The 22,869-nt window shown below is 38.0% G+C and overlaps 1 protein-coding gene across 1 annotated transcript in view; it reads left to right on the forward strand.

Moving 5' to 3' along the window:
- The window catches only part of ITGA8 (integrin subunit alpha 8), a 107,742-nt gene that overhangs the window by 12,475 nt on the left and 72,398 nt on the right, over nucleotides 1–22,869 (forward strand). Inside the window, exons 4-13 of the mRNA XM_032183471.1 lie at nucleotides 1,624–1,747; nucleotides 4,018–4,079; nucleotides 5,093–5,138; nucleotides 6,142–6,267; nucleotides 7,405–7,449; nucleotides 9,167–9,210; nucleotides 10,289–10,345; nucleotides 10,535–10,587; nucleotides 15,813–16,018; nucleotides 18,132–18,323. Of these exons, the coding sequence (XP_032039362.1) occupies nucleotides 1,624–1,747; nucleotides 4,018–4,079; nucleotides 5,093–5,138; nucleotides 6,142–6,267; nucleotides 7,405–7,449; nucleotides 9,167–9,210; nucleotides 10,289–10,345; nucleotides 10,535–10,587; nucleotides 15,813–16,018; nucleotides 18,132–18,323 (955 nt within the window). The remainder of the gene's footprint in view (nucleotides 1–1,623; nucleotides 1,748–4,017; nucleotides 4,080–5,092; nucleotides 5,139–6,141; nucleotides 6,268–7,404; nucleotides 7,450–9,166; nucleotides 9,211–10,288; nucleotides 10,346–10,534; nucleotides 10,588–15,812; nucleotides 16,019–18,131; nucleotides 18,324–22,869) is intronic.

A 22,869-nucleotide genomic window follows, 5' to 3' on the forward strand; every position in this document is an offset into this window, starting at 1 on the left:
TACACAAAGAAAGTACTTGTCACTTTTCTGAATTGTAAATGTAAAAATCCTAAAAGTAGCTGAAGACTTTTCTGTTTGTTTACTCTACTAAAAATAGTTCACAAACTGCAATAGAATACTCCTTTATCACCACTTGCTGAATCTTAATCAAACAAACTGAAAACATCATCACAGAGTGATGTGTGGTGTCTGTACTAACCAAACGTTGCTTTCCTTCTTATAAATTTCCTCAGGCTTTCTGAAACACAGAAATGGTCAACACTTTTCAGGCAAAAACTTGGTCAGCAAAGCTATAAAATTTTCTTTTTTAAGGTTTGTAGACTGGAAGGAAAGAAAAGGGAAATGTCATCAAACTGTCAGAAATTTTTTTTTTACTACAAATCCAATTATAAACTGCATGAGGTCAACATTTATGATTATGTATAATTCTTGTTTCAATCCACTTTGCTCAATGCTTTAGAACGTACCTCAGTTCACCCTCATAGGGCATGTATTCCTCATTGCTGCAGTCTGGTTCTGCTCTCTGATATATCTCAGTCTGCAAGGTCTTCTAGGCAGGGGCGTGTGTTAGGGTCCCTGGTCCTAAACTGGTGTTCCAGGAGCTCTGACTTTACTGGTAAGCCCTGAATAACACAGGGGCTTGTCCAGCTGGACCTGATTGCAGAACTAAGGCCAATACAGTAATGTGAATAACAACGCCTTGCCAGAGGGAGACATGTTTCTGATTGCAAAAGTGAATCAAGGCAGGATGCAGATGGAGGATTTGGTTGTATCTTACAGCGGAAAGATTGTAAGGAGAAGGTGGCATCTCTGCCCCACCACCCCCATCAAATGAAAAGTTTTAGGGCACAGGAGACCCTGAAGAGCGACTTGCATACCTGACAGCTTATCTTTTTGGTTTTATAATTATTTATTATAAAAAAGATTCTCTCTCCCTACACAACTTAAAAATGTTTTATCCTTAGACTTTCATTTTTGTAACATCTCTACCAGAACACAGAAGATGGAATACCAGTCTACTAGCCAAAAGTTATTCAACAAAAAAAATTGTTAATTGAGGGTCTGTCAAATGCATTATAACTGTCTTGCCTCTCTAAAGGTTTGGACCAGGGGTTCATAAGACAGCAGACAATCTGATGGCTGTGATAGGCAGTGTGGCAGAACACCCTGACAAATCTTCCATCAGGAGAGGAAAATCATATCAGTTCTGCTGCAGTGGCCATTATCTTAAGATGTATCAGGGCAGAAGCAGGGATGTCCTCAGCCTAATACACGTAATGTGCAGCTTAAACTACGGGATTGAGTCCTGTGCAGTGAGCAGTAATAGAGCAAGCATATTACTTGTGAAGCAGGCTTAGGGGTTATGTGTAACATACGCTTTAATGAGAGTTGTTGTCCCTGTCAGATTTCATCTGCTACATTCTAGATGAGACTTTTTTTCAGGTTATAATTTCATTATAAGAAGCAGTGGTTCTGCATTTCATTCTATCAATATATTATGATCATTGCTATATGAATGATACAATACCAGAAAGGATCCTTGTAAACTGTTTATGAAAAACTACATTTGTCAGGTACAGGAGTTTATGAAAGGTATGTGTGACGTAGTTTCTGTTTTGATAGGCTTGTGCTCCCTTATATCACTGGAGGACACTTAAAGATAGCCCTGAGAAGGACCCAGTTGGCACCTGCTATGTAGCAATTCAGAACTTCAGTGCCTATGCTGAATATTCACCCTGTCGCAACAGTAAGTATTAATAGAAACTAATTTGTTTTGGAGGAATTAATGTTGCTCTCAATGTTTTCATCCTTTCAGTTTTTGCACAATCACGGTTGAATGAAAATTACTGTATGTTGTTATCACGCTGGATGAGGGTTTAAAGAAAAAATCAACATAGAATTGTATGCCTGCAATTGGATGCTTAATTGTATAATTAAAAGAGAAGAAATTAAGTAAATTAAGCTCATGCAGTTACAGTGATGTGATATAATTGGTTCAGTTGAAATGGCTTTAAAATGTAACAAACAGATCTAGATAAGAACCAGACAGCATTTTAAACCAATTACTCATGTTCATGCTGAGTATAAATCGCTCATCCCAGGATCACCATCAGAAGACCAGACCCCACACAGAAACACACAAGCCTGTATCACCATTCGTGCCAACGTCACCCACGCTGACTCACTTAGGAAGGACTTCCAACATGGAAGAAAGCCACGCGCATTAGCACTGCTGTTCCTCACTCTGCTGTTCTGATGATGTGTGCCTTCACTCCACTGTGGTAGCAATCTCTGGACCTTCTTGGGGAATAGGAAAGAGCCGTGCATGTGTATTTAGAACCAATCTCAGTTACCCAGAAGTCTGCAGAAAATGCCACACATCAGATTAAAAAAGATGTTCATCCTGCTCAGCATCCTATGTCTATGTTTATGTAATGATTGCTAATACTCTCATTACCTCAATGCTCCAAATTATTAAAATCAATATGAGGTATCTAGTGACTTTACTGAGCTTTGGACTGGGAAACTGCACAATGCAGTTTCTGCACTCACAGATCAGAGAATTATTCATTCAATTACTTTCCTAAAAGTAATGTCTGTACGATAGCAAATATGATAGGTTTGCCTATCCCTTCCTTTGGAAACTCCCAAAGCAGAATTATGATGTTGTTCAATTTAGTAAGGTGGTTTGCTCTTTCAGGTTGTGTGTGCCAGCCAATGCAAGAGAAGTCTGCACATAACCCCTTATCACAACACCCATTGAACAGATAACCTGCTATTGCAGCCAGCATTCTTGCCATGTGCACGTGGGCTAATTTTGAATCACACCTTCTGACTGTTCCTGTTCTGGGGATTGTGCTCCTACCATCAAGTTTCTTATGGATCATTTTGCCAAGAAAGTACCAGGCTTTTTACAGGAAAAGTAGACACACACTTTACATAAATAAAAGGTCATTTTCCTGTGATGATCTACAGTCAGCATTATATCATGTAGCTGGATTTTCCTGACATCTGACAGATGCTTGATAATACAGCCCAGCAATGCTTTCCACAGTCTACCAGAAAATCTGTACGCATAAAGTAGCAGATAAAGCGCCAAACTGAGTTGTGCTACCAAGTGTTTCTTCATTGACTAATCCTTATCCCTGGGTGGACAGATATGGAAAGAAGCTGAATTTGTAAAAGAAACGGTGCCCACAAGATCTGCTTCATGTAATTTTGATGTCTTACTGGGGTTTTGCCAAAAGCTGATGCCATTTCACGAGAGAATTGAAGTAGTCAATGCTGTTTCCTGATCCTACAGACTTCCAGCATGCCAGTGCTCATAGGGAAGCCCTAAAATGCATGCCAGCACACTTTGTACAGTTATGTAAGAATTTGGAGACTAGAAATAAAAATGAACAGAAACAGGGAGGATGTTTTTGCGTGTACAGATGTGCATCCTAAATTATATTTCACAAGTCCCAATTGAACAAATGTGTGTCAATTAAAGGGGTGACCCTTGTGAAGAACAAGTGCCCCTTTCCCATGCTGTAGTGCTGACAATCAGGATGCTGTTTGAACATTGACCCATGCTGACTCATCGACTCTGTCAGCATTTCTGGAGAATGCCTTAATAAACACTTAATTCTGTGTTTATGGCAGAGCAGGCTATGGTGGCCATTCTAGGATTCCTTGTTGTGTTGTTTATTTTTGTATCTGCAGACAAATTCAAGCTGAATACTTGGTAGTTGTAACAAGGATCCTTCCTTGGCATGAGAGGATGAAGACCCTAGTAACTGGTGCTATTTTCCAAACCCTTCATGAGGGGGCTGCATGTTCATTGTCCTGTAGAAGGCCTTGATTTGCTCTGCCTTAAAACAAACAAACAAACAAACAACAACAACAAAAACAACACCTTCTTTACATATAATTTGATAATTTTGCATTTACAGCCTTAAAGCTCCAGGGGGTGTGTACACTGTCTTCTACATGCACTATGAAATCAATAAAATGCTTCTTCTTTCATAATTGCAGGCAATGCAGATCCTGAAGGACAAGGCTTTTGTCAAGCAGGTTTCAGCTTAGATTTTTACAAGGTGAGATTATGCTTCTGAAATACTTTGACCAAATATATTTCTAATATAAACCCCATGTGCACGTGCTGTCACAGTGATCAAGAGTTTATGCCCATGCTACTGCATATGGAAGGTTTTGCCAAGTTCTTTCCTCCTTTGCAAGCTTTAAACTTTCTGGTTTCATTAATAGAAGAAATATCACTATCAGTACCTGTTCATCTTTTAGCAGTACTCCAATTTATCTCTCCTTGATCTATCTTAACAGATAATTAAGCAAAAATTTGTATGTGCTTCTCTCTCAGTGTTCCACATTCACATTGCTTTCTGGAGACCTGACTTTCAGGAAATAATGGGCAGGCACCAGCTGTCTTTTAGAAGTCAAAATAGATTTTGTATAAGGATGCTTTTGGAGCCAGACCAATGACTGAGACTGTTCTCCTGTGGAGGTGATAGAGGAAACACTGAAGGGAAATAGCTAGTTGTTCTCACATGCCAAGAGAGTCAGTAAAAATACTGTGGGCCAAAGAATATATTTTGCAGCTATTGTTACTATCTTTGCCAGTATTACAGCACTAGGAGCCCACACGTCTTTCACATCACTGGAATTGTTTTCAGTGTTGTGTAGCAACAATTGTTATTCACACTATTAATAGGCAAGTAGTAAAGACTTCATTGTAGAATATACACAGCTGTATTTCTCTGTAAAACATTACCGTTGCTTCATTGAATGTGAAGGACCTCTTTTATGCTGACTTCATTTTCTTACAAAGAACCAGCAATTTTTAGAATGCTGTTAGTACTGAAAAATAAAATTGTCTTTCATTCAAATAAAGATGCATAGGATGATCTTAACTTTATTTATCCATAGATTTTCCTGAAAATCCATGTGCCTACATCCTTTCCTTGGACAGGACTGTTCTCCCTTATCATTGTTCTGATATTCTTTTGGTCATTAAAATTGTTTTTTTCCCATGCATGCTTCATTTTGTTGTGTTCTTTTGTTGTGTAATTTTATTCAATTCTGCTTTTTGTAGAATGGAGACCTGATAGTAGGCGGGCCTGGTAGTTTTTATTGGCAAGGTATGTTCATCTGGCTGGTTAACTTGATCTAAGAAGTGAAGCATAAAGTATTGTGGAAAACATTCTAGATTTCCAGTGTTTTCTCAGTTTAAGATAACCAGTCTCTGGTATATTTTCAACAAGTATAAACAACAGAGGAATTGTTTAGAAGCCACTGAGCATAAAAACAAGTCAAGAGAAAATTCAGACTGTAGGTTCTACAGAAAGAGAGACAAAGAGAAATAACTATTTTTATCTTGGCAGTTTAGCAGATTTGTTATTTAATAAGCTGTTTTCCTAAAAATACTTACATTCGTTAAGTAGCTAATATTTGTACAGTAAATGTAATATTTTCAAAATTTTGTCACTATTTGTTTCTGAACACCACTTTTTATTGCTATCTGCACGTATTTTCAGGATATATGTGGCATCACTGCAGTTTCTCAGATGTAGTTTCTCATGTAGATGAAATTTGAAGTAGTTCTGGTAAAGGAGAAAAAGGGTATTTTTGCTTTAACTGTTTTTGATGTCGTGATGTAGCTGATTCCTAGACTCTGCCTACCAACTTGCCTCTTGTCAGCCTCATTGATGTGTGTTTGATGTGTGTTTTTTCATAGCCATTAAAAAAGGAAGATCTGATTGATTATGATGGTAGGGGATGCATTGAATTTTCCATTAAGAAATTACTTCCATTTGTCTATTAAATTTAAACTCTACAGCTGCAAAAGGTAGCTGTTCTGAAGAGGCTGAGCCTGAAAATGTTTGATTTTAGTTTGATTCAGCTCTGTGAAATGTATCTGGAGTTGGTTTTTGTGATTGTTCAATGCAGAATCAATGCCTTGATGTATTTATTTACATGGACTTGTGAGACTTTCAGGGTAATGATGAAGAAAGATTGAGAGAAGATGCCTAATCTTTGCATTTGTGCTATATTATCCCTTGAAGCTCTGTTTTTATGTTCTGCTAGCTCTGTTTTGCGGCTGTCCTTTGTGTCCCTTTCATTTATGAAGCTGTTTGAATTCAGGTCAGGTAATCACTGCAAGCATTGCGGATATCATTGCAAATTATTCCTTCAAAGATATTCTGAGGAAACTGGCACGAGAGAAGCAGACAGGAGTGGCACCACCCACGTATGATGACAATTACATGGGTAAGCTAAGCTCTTTTTCAGTTAGCAATATGTCCTAAAAGCAAGGGGCTTATATAAATGAGAAAACAAGCCCTAAATTACTAATGTCCCAATTGTGAGATGATTCAAACACATTATGCCTTAAGCAGAACAACAGATCAGTAGTTTGCTTGTGACTTCAATGGAATGAAGAACATTCTTCAAGTTATGCGCAACAACAGGTTTTGAAAGTTGAGATCTTAAATGTCTGATTAGGATTCTTATTATTTGATCTTAAAAAAATAACCACAAATACCAACTTTTCCTATTTATATTTTCTTTCACTACAAGATAATGGTTTGAGTTTAAAGTAATTAAAGACTATTTCAGTTTTTGATAGATAAATAAAATTCAGTTCTGCAGTATTTTCATGCAGTACTACATAAATACCCAATTTATTCTCACTGCAATTGCTTACTTGAATTGTGTCTTTTAAATAATATAACAGTGTTTGCATATATTATGTAATAAAAAAAGGCTCTTTGTACCTTTCATTTTCACTAAGAATTTGCATGATGTTCACACATCTGTGCATGCAAGACAGTTTTTGCTTCACATGATTATAGAAAAAATGGAGTGGAATTAGAAGGCAAAAATACAACCTTTCATCTCTGCCTATAGATTTGAAATTGCAGTCACTGATACAATCCTGAAGTCTTTACTTTGTCAGCATCAATTATCTCATTGGTTTACAAAAGCCTCAGGAGGTATTCAACTGCATCTTTGGAAATCTTGGAAATCTATCTTCCATATAGAACTAAACCAGGATTCTCACACAATGCAGGACCGTTATGAAGACCAAAATTTTGTCAATAGCTGTTAGGGCAAACTACTGTACTACCTCCTGTTTTTTTTCAGAGAAAGTATTAAGTATTAATGCTTTGGCAGTTCATCTGGGGAGAGGAAGGCTAGATCTATTATTCTTTGAGATCTACAGTTAATTAAGTCATAATAATGTGATAATTTTCCCTTTTTTCCCCACACAGTTCTAGAATACTAATTTTAGAAAATTTATATTCTGATGATCAGATGAGCTGACAAATCTGATTGTCCTTTCACATTTTTTGAAAGAAATGGTTTAACTTTTTTTTTTTTTTCTTGTGATTTATTTTTAAACAGGATACTCAGTGGCTGCTGGGGAATTTACTGGAGATTCTGAACAAGGTAAGAAGCCATTTACTTGAATGGAAACCACATGGCTGTGCACCTATTAAATTCCTCTGTTTGGATCTGTACACAGGTCCACTTTTTATGCATCTGAAACACTGGTGAAACTTAAGCTATCCGTGCCCAATATTCTTAGAGGCAAATATTTCCTTAGAAGGTGTAGCATGCCAGAGCAGAATTTAAGTGACCTAAACGTCTGAATCTGCTATGGTGGTATCCTCCTGCTTGTGTGTCTGTTCTGCAGAGCTGTGACATCACAGGTGGAGCCAGCTAAGCTCACTGAATTTAGCCAATTTGGTGATGTAACGAGTGGAACCAACTGTGCAATCCTCTACAGTTCTGTGGCCTGTACTTAAGTTACTCAGCAGCATAGAGGCTGCTGGAGCTCAGCACCTGGCTGGAGAGATGCAACCTAGTTTGGCAATGTCTGTGTGTTGAAACATACATGTACATACAGTTAGCTGTGATCCCTGGTGTTTCGTACCTTAGGAGCTATATATCTTGTTTAAGGCTGACAGTCAGAAAGTATTATATAAACAGCAGATTTCTTGGGAGTATGAATAGCTCCATGGTCCAGACTCACAAGTCAATAGATACCCAGTACATTTCTACAAATGAAGCCAGCTCCCCAGAACTGCTGCTTAATCCCTGTAAAGTTTAGAATTTCCTGTCCTGAGCCACTCTGGAGTCAAGAAGAAAAAGAAAAAAAATTTAAAAAAGACACAATTTTGAGTGCAATGCTAAAAAAATAAAATAAGGAAAAAAAATAAAAAAAGATATGCTTATATGCTTCTGACAGTGGAAGACTGCAGCCACTATATGATTGGCACAAAGAATTGCATCGTTGGCTGACCTCACAGTCCTTCATTACTATTTTCATCTCCTCTTGACCAGACACATTCAACCAAAGGGAATTATATAAACCCAAAGCAGAATAGGTGAATGCTAGGTCAGTCAAGGAAGATGTCTGAGGCGCTCTGGTGTTTGAAGCTCCTTCTGCTGTCTTCTGCTCTGGGTATTGTAATGAGGGAAGGTTTAGACAGTATGACTGCTGGCTGTGGCTTTGCTCTTTTCTTTGTCTTTTTTTCCCCCACTAGTTGTTTAAGATTTGGCCTCTGAGTGGAATCATGTACTAGAGAGCAGCTAGGTCCAGTGTTTCATGTTCTAGTTCAATTAATTCCCTCAATACGACTCACAAAAACTTGCTTGTAATGCTTTTAGATAGCTAGCGTGTGCACAACTTGTCAAACACTTTCATGGCATCAAGCCAAACAACAGATGGGAGGGAATGTTGTGCAGCCAGAAAGAAAAGGGGAATTTGTAATGACAATCATGTTTAGCTTCTGTATGATAGTGTGTGTTGCCACAGCTAATTCTTGTTTGATCAATCCACAGCTGTCAGGTAAGAAGCTGAATCGGAGTAAGAGCTTTATTGGACTGTTCCATGCTAAGTAGGTGGAAAGAGACTTCTGGCTAGGTGTGGAGTGTATTCAACACTTCAAATGTAGTATTTCAAGCAACTAGATGCACTGGATGAATGTTAAAATCTTATGAATGAATGCCTTGAAGTGATTTGCAGGTGTTTCTGATACAGATAAAAAACCAAAATCCTAAAGTTATAATGTATCAAGGAAGATTTAAGTGGCATGGGATGCATGTTGCATGAACTGCTCAGATAGCATAGCCAGTTCATTGCCAATTGTTTATCTTTCAGAGTTGGTTGCTGGAGTCCCAAGAGGAGCACAGAACTTTGGCTATGTACGTACTGGACTCACGTTTTATCCTTTATATAGTGAGAATGACATTTATAGTGAGAATGCCATTAGACCATTTGGAAGGTTAAAGGCTATATTATATTTTCAGTCTCTTTGAGCCTAAACTTTCTAATCAAATAAAACTGCCACTGGCTTTTACACTCAGGCTTACCTAATTGAGATGAAATGCTTACTGGCATCGGCTTTGAATATTAAGCTCTTACTCCATTCTGAAGTCTGTTTTCAACAGCCAGTTACCAGCATGCTTTGAGTATGAGTAGTATCCCAGTACCCACAGGTATCAGACCCTGGCCTAAGTTTACCCATCGGCTGGGGTATTTCATGTGCAACTTTCTGTCCACAGTAGAGAGAAGTCCACGTTCTGATTATTCATACACGGTGTTTGTTTTCAGTGTTCTTTTTAAGTACATAGACTGACTACCAAATGAAAGGAGGTACAGTACAGTTAGCAACCGAGAGAAGGGTGATGTGTGAATACACAGCTTTTCTATCTTAGGAAGAAAAAAAAACAAGTTTCAGGTGTTTCTGATTGGGAAACAGAAAGATCCCAGCCACAGACACATTATCTAGCTTTGTGGACCCCAAATTCCTTGTGTCTCTGGAACTTATTGATACCATTTTTCAGACGAAAGGTGTGTATTTATGTATGTATATGTATATAAATGTAAATGTATGTTTATATGTATCATATATATTATATGTTTATTATATATATTTATATATATATACACATATGTATATATATTTTTTTTTAATTTCTGTTTTCGTGCCTAATAATGTAGCTGCTGATTATCTGATGTGCTGTGATTTGCAGCTGTTCACATTGTCTGGTAAGGAAGGAAACAATTTTTTCCCCAGTTTCTTCATGGGGGAGTTGAACTCATAAAATTGTAGTGATTTATCCAAGATAACACAGGAAAACTGTGGTGCAACAGAAAAGAATTGATGTGTTTTCTTGACCACATTGGACCGTCCTTCTGCATTTCACGTTGGTTTGCAGTGGTGCTATGCTGTATCATCTTTGTCTGTGCTTGAAACTTTCCATATCTTTCTGTTATCAGGTCTCAATCATTAATTCTTCTGACTTGACCTTCATTCAGAACTTCACTGGTGAACAGGTAATGTCAAGCAACTATGTGATGAAGTATTATATATCAAGAGGATATAATTTCATCAATATAGTTTCAAAAATACATAAAATGTTTACCTCTTAGAACTAATAACCATAGAAACAAAGAGGTTTATCAGTAAAAACTTCTTAAAAATTGTTATGATATGAAAGCCTATCTGTTGTTTTTTATTTCCAGATGGCGTCTTATTTTGGGTACACTGTTGCAGTATCTGATGTTAACAATGATGGGTAGGTTACCAAATATATTCAGCTCCACTGAACATCCATAGAAGCAATGCCTGGTATTTATTAATAACCACAGTTTTTCAGGTGCTTCATGCCTCAAAATGCTTCTTTTGGCTTCTCTGCTTTTCTGATTGTTCACTTACGTTTTTTTTTATGCAATTACAGTGGCATAAATATTTTCAGGCCTAGTTTAAGTTTATCTTCCTGAATATTTATTCAAAGCAGCATGGCAGAGTGTCTAAAGTCTTAGGAAACAAATCCAAGTAGAGGTAGAGTGAATAAAACTGCAAACTGCTGTTGGGGAGAGAGATGCAAGCCAAAAGTTCATTCTTCTATTCTTAGAAGCAGGTAAGTAGACCATTCAGAGCTTCACTTCTCAGTTCTAAGAGCTTTTCAGTATCATTGGTTCCTCTTTGCAGTGCCTGCTGGCTGGTCGTCCATTTTCATCATCTAGAGGTCCAAAAAGTGTCTATGATCCACAGTTGTTATGACAGCCATTGTGCTTGCCTGAGGGAGAATGCTGCTTAACTGCCAGGGTTATGCTTAATGACACTGGCCCCATTCAACAACAACACTTGCTGACTTTGATCTTACGTAAAATCCGATTAAATGCTTTAGAAAATCAGGACTTTAGTAAGCGATACTAGTAAGATACTAGCTTTTTAGAAAGGAGTTAAGGATTAGTGAGGCTCAGAACCTTGTAAGCCTGCATGAAGGTGAGCTAGGATTATATTCAGAGCTTTTCATACTCTTTCCTATTGCAACTTGTCTCAGCTTTGTCTATGCTTTGTTCTTGTCATTATTTCTTATTAGGGACATAAACATAGTGCATTAAATACTTTCTCTGGGCTAAATCATTACTTCCCATCAGGGACTAGTGAACCCTTAAAGTTAGGGATATAAGAAATGAGAAAAGGAACAAGGTGATCAAATGTTATTGTAGTTCCAAAACTAAAATGGGGTGGAAAAAGGCTTCAGCAGTTCCTGTCATATCTTTATACTAGTCAAGTTGCTCCAAGGCTCTGAGGTCAGATTTTGTCATCATACTTGAACTTTCTAAAACTATTTTTTCTGATACACTGAGTCAGGATTAGTTTAGTGTTACTGCAAGGCGTTACTAACATGAAAGGATGGAGAAATATTGATCTTAGTTACAAAAGGCACTCATTAGACTTTCAGGGAACTTATTAGTTAACTTCTCATTGAACCAAACTATTTCGTAGACAGGTTATTTCCTGTGAATCACAGGGTTACTTGGCAGGTCTCGTATTTTCTGTGTACCTCTAAGACCACAGTTTATGTCAATAATATAATCAAAATGCTGTTGAGGCCTGTGTGGTCTTCCAGTCTATATCTTAAAAGAAATCTAATGACTTTCTCTGAGATCCAAACATCCCACAGAAAACAAAACACAAAAAGCTCTACATGATAAACATGTCTGATTATATATAGTCCATCATTGCTGGTTTGCACATATAGTCAATGGAAATATTTATCTGAAAGGAAAAGTAAAACTGAAGGGAAAGAAATAAAAGCAAAAGGGAAATGTCCACTTCAAATTCACATTTTTTTTCAGCTAAAGACAAAGGAGGTAGTGATGACCTTACCAGTAGCAGAAACCTGATTAAGTCATATAATGAAAATATTAATAAATATGATGAATTGCTCCAATAAGGCTGAAGATGTGGCTCTAAGGCTTATCCTAGGAAAACATTTCTGTAGGCAGAACAGGGAAATTGAAGGTATTATTTCAACTACCCTTTTGTTGCCCACTGCTAGTAATCAGAAATCTTCAGTGAAACTTAACAAATCAAGCTGTGCCATCAACTTACAGGCTGAATTCCTAGTGAAGAGAAAAAGAGAGAGCACTCAATATAGAGTAAAACAATTTAATAAAAATTGTGGAATAAATTGTTTACTGGTCTTTTATGGAGCCTCTATCAAAGCTTCCCACAGTTATACTTTGACCTCTTGACACTTCCCATACTCCTGTTTTTTATTACAGGGCAGCATACAAAGCAACCTCATCCAGTCTCAGCAGGTGGTCAGTTTATGCTTTTAGGGAAGCAATATTGGCTAGTAATGTTTCTGTGCTGGAACAAACATAAATACACTGATTCCTGTTAACTGCACCATCATAGGCAGTGACAAAATAAATCTAATGGTGCAGTTCAAAATACTGCACACTGAACTGCCCTTTTTGATTTAATATTGCTGTTAAGGGACATTTGCTTTGCTTTTGTTGCTTTTTAAAAGACAGGACGTCACCCTGAATTTGGCTCACAACTCCACTTCTGTAAATATAAACTCCTATAGCTAAAAGCCAATTGAAATTTCCTCCTTCACCACTAAAAATAAATAATTCCAATCACATGGTGCTTGCAACCAAACAAGTGACTCATCTAGAGTGCTTGATGTCTAAATACTTACATTTAGAAACTGTAAAAGGTCCTAAACAACTGACTGTAAAGCATGGTGAGCAATGATTGCTTTCTTATTACCCACTTGGTGAGACACTGGGAATAAGAGAATGAGGCTAACAGAGAACAAGGTAGCTGAAGAATCCTCTCTGTCTATTGTATGTTGCTATGACAGTGGGGGTTAAAAAAAAAATTAAAAAAATCCTTCTTATAGAGGACTTGCTGAAGCAGCTTATCTTGACCTGAGCTTGGGCACTAAGAAAGAAGAGGGAACAGCAAGAGGGTGAGGGCTGGAAGGTTGGTATGGGTGGGACATGCCAGACCTGGAGGGAAGGCCAACTCAGTGCTCTGGGAGCTCCAGGTAGCTCTGCTACCCATAACAAATCTAGAGGTAGGTCAGTCTAATTTACATGAGTGCCTTCCTCCCACCTTTCCCTCTTAGCCATCTTAGCTGCTGAGTTTTGGTCCTGCTCACTGGACTATTCATGCATTTTATATGATCATTGTCGTTTCTTTTAACAAAGTGGAAATTTTCCTAGAAAAATAACCCAGGACTTTCATCTGAGATGTAATAATCCCTCCATAACAGACTCTAGCTCCTGTCTGCTTTCCATCTTACCTGGTGACTCTTGTATTCTGCATTGGGCTTCTGCTTAGGGAATTTTTGGCCATGGTGGACAATGGATAGTCTGCCTCTCTCTCCATTTTAGGCACATTGAATATTATTCAACTTCTGTATGGCCCCCAGTTTCAAAGGTATCTAGGTATCTACTTATTTTACATTGATGTACTGGGAGCTTACTGGCTCTGAATCTTTTGCTTCCCTACCACTTCTAAAATATCTTCCCATAGCCTTACAATCTCTCATTTATAAAATTTTAATTGGAGCCAAGCTCGTCTTTTGCCTCATGCTTTACACAGCACATAACACCATGGGGTCACATTATCAGTGTGAACATGTGGACTGCGATGTAGTAAAATTACAGATGATAATGCTACCATGCAATGCTTTTAGTACATGGCGTACATAAAATAACTTATGAAAAAAGAACATTAATGATCTGTTTCTGTTGTTGCTGTTGTTTCATGACAACAGCTTCAGCTGACGTTCTGTCCAAGCCACTAACACCTTCCATTAGCAGAGAACTTTTGATGTTTAGTGTGGAAGGAAAACCCCACCTTTGCTGTGAAGTCAGCTTCTGCTTCCTTCCTTTTGTAGTTATCCATGCAACGGAGTAATATCTGACATATAAAAAAGAACTGTACAGAAGTGACCTAACACTTTGAATTACAGTTTCCTTTGTGGAAACATCTATAAAACTTAATAGAAAAATAACATTTTGAGTAAGTGCTTTGTCACAATTTACAGAATGTGTAACTTCTACCATGTGATTAGAAGGCATTCAAATGAGATATTCTCTATTAAATTCTGTGGTACACATCCTAGAACAATAGTGTATATCCATGGTAGAGTAGCAGCTAAGCTACTCCTAGGACATGCGTCTGTGGTTTTGTTGTTGTTTTCTATCAGGATTAGGAAAAACACTGTAGTGCATTTTTCCTAATTGGTTTGCTAATGAATAAAGCCTCTGTGAAAACATCACTATTCAGAATATGGTGAAGTGAGCATATAAAGTTTTCTGTGATTTTTACAAAGTTGGAACAAAGTTTCATGTTAAAGATAGAGAATATGTTTTCTAAATTTAAAATGCTAGGATTAAGTAGTAGTAGACCTTTGCAATAACAGAATTCCTTAATATGGATGACCAGTGCCACTGAATATAATGGGAATTTTTCTGTTAGTTTACAGGGGTTTGAACAACCTTCAGAAATTTATCTGGTACCATTGTTTCATATTTCAAAATGATCTATTATGAACATTTCCTCTTGTTACATGTCTATCAATCTTGCTTGATTTTATTATTTTCTGTCCAGTAAAGCATCTTTTTTTTTCTTGCCAAATAAATGTTGATAAGATGCAACATATCTTTTGATTAGTCTGTCATCTTTTACTGATCCTTCTTGGACTAGCAAAACATAGAGATTAACTTTTCCCTTTAAGCTTCATATTACTATGACTTTTTGATATCTTTTCTCTTTAATACTTAATACACCAAAATAACAGCAAATAACATAAGCACTGCAGCTACTCTAATATTCAACAGAAGATTCTGTTTTCAGAAATGAAACTTTGGCTTTTTCTCCCAGCTTACATTTGAATTAGTGATGAGGAATTCTCTATGGTTTGATGTTCTGCCTGTGTTTCATGTGTATTACTTCAAAAATATCCTGGCAAGTGGCAATTTTTGGTCTGTTGTTCACTTACTGATGTGTAGCGTTAAAAAAAATCTACAGTTGATACAAAACTTTGTCTTTCACTAGCGCCATTAGCAGGATAGATCTACTGAATTTGTTCTGCTAACACAGATTACCTCTGAGTTAAATTCCGGACTTCTGTATCATAAACTGCAAAGTATAGCATTTCAGTGTCTATCGTGGGCATGAATTGAAGTACAATAATTTCTATTTAAATCTTAGCAGAAAGTTTTTTGCTGTGAGGTTGATTGAACACTGGAGCAGGTTGCCCAGAGACGTTATGGAGTCTCCATCCTTGGAGATATTAAAAACTGGAGTGGGTACAGCCCTGGGTAGGCTTCTCCAGTTGACCATGCTTTTACCAAGTGGTTGCTTTAGAACTCCAGAAATGCCTCCCTGCCTCTTTTAGTTTGCTTCGTGTTAAACAAATGCATGAACTTTGTTGGTTTCCTCAGTCTCTCAGTGACACTGATTTTTGTTTGACTTTTCCAGTTTAGATGATATCTTAGTTGGGGCCCCTCTCTTTATGGAACGAGAATTTGAGAGCAAGCCTAAAGAAGTTGGGCAAGTTTATCTGTACCTGCAAGAAAGTGCTTTCCTCTTCCAAGATGCGCAAATTCTGACCAGCACGGAAGTGTTTGGTAGATTTGGCAGTGCAATCACACACCTTGGAGATCTCAATCAGGATGGATATAATGGTAATTTTTATATAATGTGGTAACATATATATGTGTGTGTATAACATGGATATTAAAAATGGCTAAGCAGTGAAGATGAAGTGTCTGTGCAGTGCCTGAAAAAGGCGTTTTACCATGTAATTGCTTTTGAAAGTCGTGAGGATTTACACTAACCCTAATGAAACTGGTACTGAGGGCCAAACCATAAAAAGCTTACTTTTAGGACAGTCTTATTCAATACAGTGCTATTTTTTACCAAATGCTAACATGTTCATTTGAATCAAAATAGTTAAGATGTTGAATTTGTTTAAAAGCAGCGTTCTCTTTCTCTCTTCAAATGCTTGGATAAATCGAATAAGGCTTAGTAACTGGAGCAGGAGTATCTTGCCCACAATGAAGGAAGAGGACAAATACAGGCATACTGTTTTGGAATCAGGCTTCCACCGATATTTAGGCACAGAAAGAAACAGTTTCATGGTGGGATCTTTTCCAGATACCAGTAGCACAAAAATAAATAGCAAAACATTCACCAAGTAAACCGAGAGCCAGAGTTCTGGAAAACAGTCCAAGTAAACTAATTTGCTTAATTGTATGAGATAGCTTGGATGCTTTGAGCACCTAGAGTTAGGCTCCTACTCACGGTCAGTAACATTCTCATCTTACCTACGTGCATTTTCTTACGTCCTGTTTCCAGATGCTAAGGACCTACAAGGAGACATCTCTGCATCTAAAGCCCCAAGGGGTTTTTACAGGTGGAGTTATTTTGAACAGTAGCCTTAAAGATACTTCGGCCAGTAAACTAAAAACAAAGGACTTAGCTCCTCCTTTTGCACAGTGCTCTAACCACTAGACTGTAGGGCTGTGTGGCAAATGTGTGTCTCCTGTGCAAGGGATAAGTCATCTCTGGATACATAGGATTTTACTGGGGTTCAGGGTGCAGAAAACTCCAATCCCATCTTGCAGAAGTCAATGGGCTGTGGTTGGTGAGAATACCCTCATTGGGTTTTCTGGGAATCCCATTTCCCTGGAAGCCCCAGCTGGGCTGAACCCCATGGTGAAGACTTTCTCTTTCCTACCTGTGAGCAGTAGCAGATGCCTTCAGCTTCTCCAGGCAGGGAAGGTTGTCCTCCATGGCATTCTGGTAGGGAAGATGTATTCCTGCTTGTATTTCTTGCTGTATAAAGAATGCTAAGAAGGATCTAGAGCTGAGGTATTCTGCTTCATAATTGAAGACATGAGTCACAGAGCTTTGTTGCCCTCCTCCCTTCAGAGGGAAGGTAGGAATTCCAGGTGCAAAAGTCAAGTTTAATAAAGGAGTCTAGTGTCAGCTCCTTGATGAGATCCTAAAAATTAGAGCTGTAGATAGTGTTTCCTGTTGTCTAGCTCAGCTAGTTCAGCTGCTGAATCTCAGTCTTTGAGTCTTTGACTCTCTCCACTTCTATCATGATTCTCTCCACTTCCTATGTGTTAGAATTGTGAAGAGCTTTGTGAGTTCCACTTCTTGGATATGACACCTCATTTTTTAAGTATTGCAGTGCTCAGTTGCATAATACACAAGGCCTCCTATTTCCTCCTCCTCCATTTCTCAATAACATGTTGGCTTGGTATAGATAAAACCTTACATTTCATTGTTCTCTTTTGCATACTAACACACCGGATGTTTGAGAGAGGTGGGGTTTTTCCCTGTGTTGAACATTTTATCAGGAATAATAAAATTATTTTTCTATAACAGCTATTCCTTATTAACTAGGTGATAGAAGAAATCAGGGAAAAATTTTATCTGACTAAATAAAATGAAGTGGATTCAGGCATTCATTATGTCTCAATTTATTAAAGCTTATTAAATGTCCTGGAAATGCAGTAGAGGAATACAGTGTGGATTGGCAATTTAGTACAATGTTATAACACTCTCACAGGATGAGTTTGTAAGCTTTTGTCATAAAAGTTTGATACATAAGACATCATGAACATTCTTGAATATTTGTCCTGAAATTAGAATTCACAGAGAAGTACAGAATGCCATAGTTTTTGCATGTACATGGCAGAAACCTTTTATGTCTGTTTTCCTGCGGGGACTTAATTCTTGCTTTATGTTAACTGTGCCTATTCTTTTTATTCTTTTACTGTGCTGCAGACATTGCTATTGGTGCACCATTTGCAGGTGAAGACCGAAGAGGGAAAGTGTTCATTTACAATGGATACAGTAATGGGTTAAATACTAACCCTTCCCAGGTTCTCAATGGAGCCTGGGCCTCACAGTCCATGCCTTCGGGATTTGGCTTCACTCTGAGAGGAGACTCGGATGTAGACAAGAATGATTACCCAGGTAAGATTTTTCCATTAGAAAGGGAATTTCATACTTCCATCCCCTGGAAAATGCATCATGCCTAAACTGCTCCTTTTGGAAGGCAGAGGTCAAATTAACGAATAGACATATTTTTGGATAGTTCTAGCTTGCTTTCCTGAGAGTTAAAATCAGACAAAACAAATACTCCCTTTCCTGTCAAAAGACATGATCAGAAAGTCAAGAAAGGGCTTAAACAGTTACATTAACATAAAACATGTGAAGTTTACAATACAAGCTTAACCCTTTCCCCCCACTGAGTGCTCTCAGCTTATTGAACTTGTAAGGTTTCCTTCATTCTGGCATTCTTTCTTAATTAAAAACATGTTGTGTTGTAGAAAGAGATTGACTTGGTAGTGTTGCTAAGTTGTTTTTTGCTGTCCAAAGAGATGATGGGCTGTATTTGGGTTCTTAACAGCTTTGTTCTCATTACAAAAAACAGAGAATGCAAAGACATTGCTTAAAGACAGATATTTAATTTGGGCCTTTCCATGTTTTTTTTTTTGTTGTTGTTGTTTTCATTCTGCTGTGTCAACTTTTCCTTGATTCTTTCTTATTAGTTTACCTGATGTGCATTTGTCAAGTTGGTAACATCAGTTGAGTTTTGCTGGGGAGGAGGTGTTTGGTTTTTAAAAGAGGAATGTTCCTAGCATCCAAGTAGTCTGAATGTTGAAGATATTTTACATGTGTTTGTGTTTACTCTCTCTCTTCTGAAAACAAATCTGTTTTGTTTCTTTTCATTAGAATTCAGAAGCTTAGCAATAGCGTGCAATAAAACATCATATTTTTTATTGTGAAAGGTTCATCCACAGTAGGATGCTAAGTCTTTGTTTTCTAACTCACTGTGAAATCTCTCTTGTTAGCCTGGGTTGTTTCAGGCTAACGTTCTTAAAAGTTGTGTTCTTTAGAAAGGGAAAATTTTGATTTTCAAAGGGGCAAAAGTGTGATCTCTTTCGATTTTGTGATGGATTGTAAAAACCTTAGAAGAGTTTTGCTTTTGTTTTTCTCAGATGAGGAAGAAGGTTTCTGGAAAGGGGTGTTTATGATAGAAATTACAGTCTTACCCAACAGAAAAGCTGACTGCAGAGTAATAAAATGAGGCTATCACTTTAAGTGAGAGAAACTTTAACATTTAAGAGAAAGGACTTTAAACAGCGTTCTGACTTTTTGTTTGCATATTGTCTGTGATGCTATTAATAGTTTTTCATTGTCCATGACTAATGAGGTTGCTTTGGACAAGGGAGGTCTTTATTAAAGTTCCAGCATTTAAATATTTTCTAAAGCACACACAAGGCCCCCCAGCAAAACCAAAGAAAACAGGATATTGCATTCCTTACATTTCTAAGATTGGAAAGATAGAGGGAAAGGAAAGATTCTTTCAGATCTTCTTTGAGTCACATTGGGAAGCAAGAAGAGTAGAAGTCTACCTACTGTATAAACCACTTTTTGTGGAGCATCTTTTAAGCTAATTAATGAAAAGTTTGGATGATGGGACTTGATCTTTCTAAATGTGCACTGAGGAGGTTCTGTAGTCAGTTCACTTGTGAGATTTACTGGATTTATCCTGCCTGTCATTGTTGGCTCTGCTATACATCCTACTTGAAGAATTTCCCATTGTGATATCAGCATACCATGAGTTAGATGGTTTGGTTTTGTTACATGAATTATTTATTTTAGAAATAGAACACAAACCTACATTTATCATAATTAGCTTTTTCCTACATCCCTCGTTGAGTGTCTGGATGAGCAGTCCTGAGCACTGGTGAGAATCTGTCAGAAAATGACACAAGCAAAAAAAAAAAACACACCTTACTATTAGCTGACCACCTCTTCCTTAAGTCATACACTTGAAGCACCAAAACAGAGCTGTAAAAATAGCACAACCATGGCACGGTATTAGCACAAGAATAGAATACCTTCCTGTGGGTAAAAGAAAGAAAGGAAATAATATGGGGAAATGCAAGTCCAGGACAAACACACTAGGCAATGAAACAAGTAACCCTTCTTGTGTCAAAAAGCTTTTCTTTTCTACCTTCTGACGGAAATCCTGAAGGGCTGCCCTTGAATGAAGAGGAAAGAAGGGACAGAACTTTGAAAGAATATGAAGGAAGTTTTATTTTAGATGTCAACTGAGGGGCAGGGCATTTGCTGACTTTAGAAGGACTTGCAATTCAGTGCTTCCCAAACTATGGGTCATACTTGTGATTCAAAGAGGGTTGTATAAAATTAGGAAAGGATCTCAACATTTTTTTACTGACTATATTGTAAACTCAACCATTTTACAGAAAGAAAAGGTTAATAAAATCAGGTTATATTGACTCATCATTCTCAGAAGTTCAGTTCCCTGGAGATGTCTGGCTGAAGGTATAAACACATATTGCCACAGTCTAAGGTGAGAGTCTCCCAGCAATTATCTCTTCTATGGTCAAAGAGTGGTGTGAAGACAAATAAACTCAAAAAAGGATCATGCTTTCAAGAAGTTCAAAGCTTCAGACACTAGTTTGTGAGGGCTCCTTTAATTTAAGCGGTGCTGGTACAATTTTCTTGAGCCCTTGTGCCTAACTTTGTTCATGATGCAGGCATATCCCTGGCTAGGAAATGAGAGGCATTTCATTTTTCATGCACTGTGTAGCATTTTCAGAGCTTTTAGAGTTTCAGTGCTTTGTTAAATCAGACGACAGATTAATGTTCTTGGAGCAGCACAGTGGATTCACAGACTTGGAGGCCAGAAGAGACCACTTGCCTGTATGGCTTCCTCTCACAGATCACTGAGCTTCATCCTGGACTCTCCCATGAGCCAGCACACTTAAAGACTCAGTTACAAGTTGGGGAATACAGTTTCTGAAAAGTGAGGATGAATCACAGTCTGTTTTTTCTCCTATATTTTAGTAATTTTTTAGTAGGGTCAGCGTACAGACAGGGCTGCTTTTCCTTCTCATTAACGGTCCTCTCAGTGTAATGACCATCTGTCTTCAGCTGCCCTGGCATAGATATTAGTGCTGTAAAAGTAACAGACCTCTTCTCTGAGCATTGTGAAAATACAGGGATTTTTTTAACCTTTCAACAGGGAAGATTTAGTTTTTGTTATTAAGCACAACCCTAGGTTTACATCTCCACAGACTTCCAGAGCAGGACTTCTGTAAATCATGTCAGGTTCACAGACGCTGCAGATTTTGTGTGCCCAGAACTACTCCTTTATCTACATAGCTGGGGTGATAATACGCTAGCCTCTACTTTGCAGGCCCAAAAGCAGTGGGAAACTTTCAGCCCTGGGAAGCACCAGGGGTAAAACCCTGTGCTGCTGACAGGTGTGTCTCTCGAAGGACATGCAGCTGCCCCCTCTGCTCCTTTCTTTGTGGTCATATGAGAGTTAGGCAAACTTTATAGTTTAATACAGTCTAAATTTGACCAAACGTTATAGTCAGAAAGGCTATAAGGAAGCAGTAACAGGAAGGTAAATCAAGCATGTCAGTCAGATATGTCAGTCAGAAGAAAAAACAGAAGAACGTGCTGTACTTCCAGATGAAGAGGCCGGAATGTAAATTCAAGAGGTAGATTTTTGGTTGAAGATCACAGAATCATAGAATCCTTTAGGTTGGAAAAGACCTTCAGGATCATCAAGTCCAAATGTCACCTGACCTACCGAGTCCCATCACTAAACCATGCAACATCCGCACATCCCGTAAATATTTCCAGGGATGAGCACTCCACCACTTCCTTGGTCATAATGTTCCGATGGGATAGCCATGGCATTCTCTGTAGCAGCACCTCTTCAAGGTTTACCCAGGATCTTTTGCAGTCCCTGCCTCAGCACGCCTTTCCTGACTGCCTATGCCTATGCCTATCTGAACAGTCTAATGGTAACTTTCAACACAGTTACCACTCCCTTCCCAGCTAAATCTGGAGCGTTTAGGGCCCCTTTGCTCTATCCTGAGCTTTATTTGTGTCACAAGGCCTGGAGCAAGGATTGAGGTCTCAGCTTAGGTTTGCATTTTGAATTGTAGCTTATTTTATGTATTATTTTATCTATCTTTTCTAATTGCATAGTTAGAAAATGCAACTAGTTAGGAAAAATAAACTCATTTCTTTTTGCTTCTGGGAATCAGTTCAAAGCTGTTCCCAACTGAGTGCTTGAAGTCTGTGATTATCTAGGTGATGGTGCTGCACTTCCAGCTGGTTCATCTATCTGTGCAGGGCTCACGCATTTGGAGGCTGTGAGGTTTCCACCCTCACATTTGAGCATATGCTCAGTCACTTGATGGCTGATTATAGCTGAGCAAATAGTTTATAATGAGAAACTTGCTCAACTCATTAAGCTTGCTTTCTTCTTGTGGCATATCCTCCGGCAGACTGTGGTTTGTTCAAATGTTTTTGTGAGCCAGGATTGTTTAACCAGTTTCTTTTAACGGTGTGGGTGGATTCTGAGCAGTGCTCTGGATGAATTCGCTATTCAAAGGCTGTTGATAGTTAATTAGTTAATTGCTCAAATACATTATGCAATATGGTTTCTGTTCCCTGCCTGCTTTGA

The sequence above is a fragment of the Aythya fuligula genome, chromosome 2, assembly GCF_009819795.1.
Source record: "Aythya fuligula isolate bAytFul2 chromosome 2, bAytFul2.pri, whole genome shotgun sequence".
In the NCBI taxonomy this organism is placed as follows: domain Eukaryota; kingdom Metazoa; phylum Chordata; class Aves; order Anseriformes; family Anatidae; genus Aythya; species Aythya fuligula.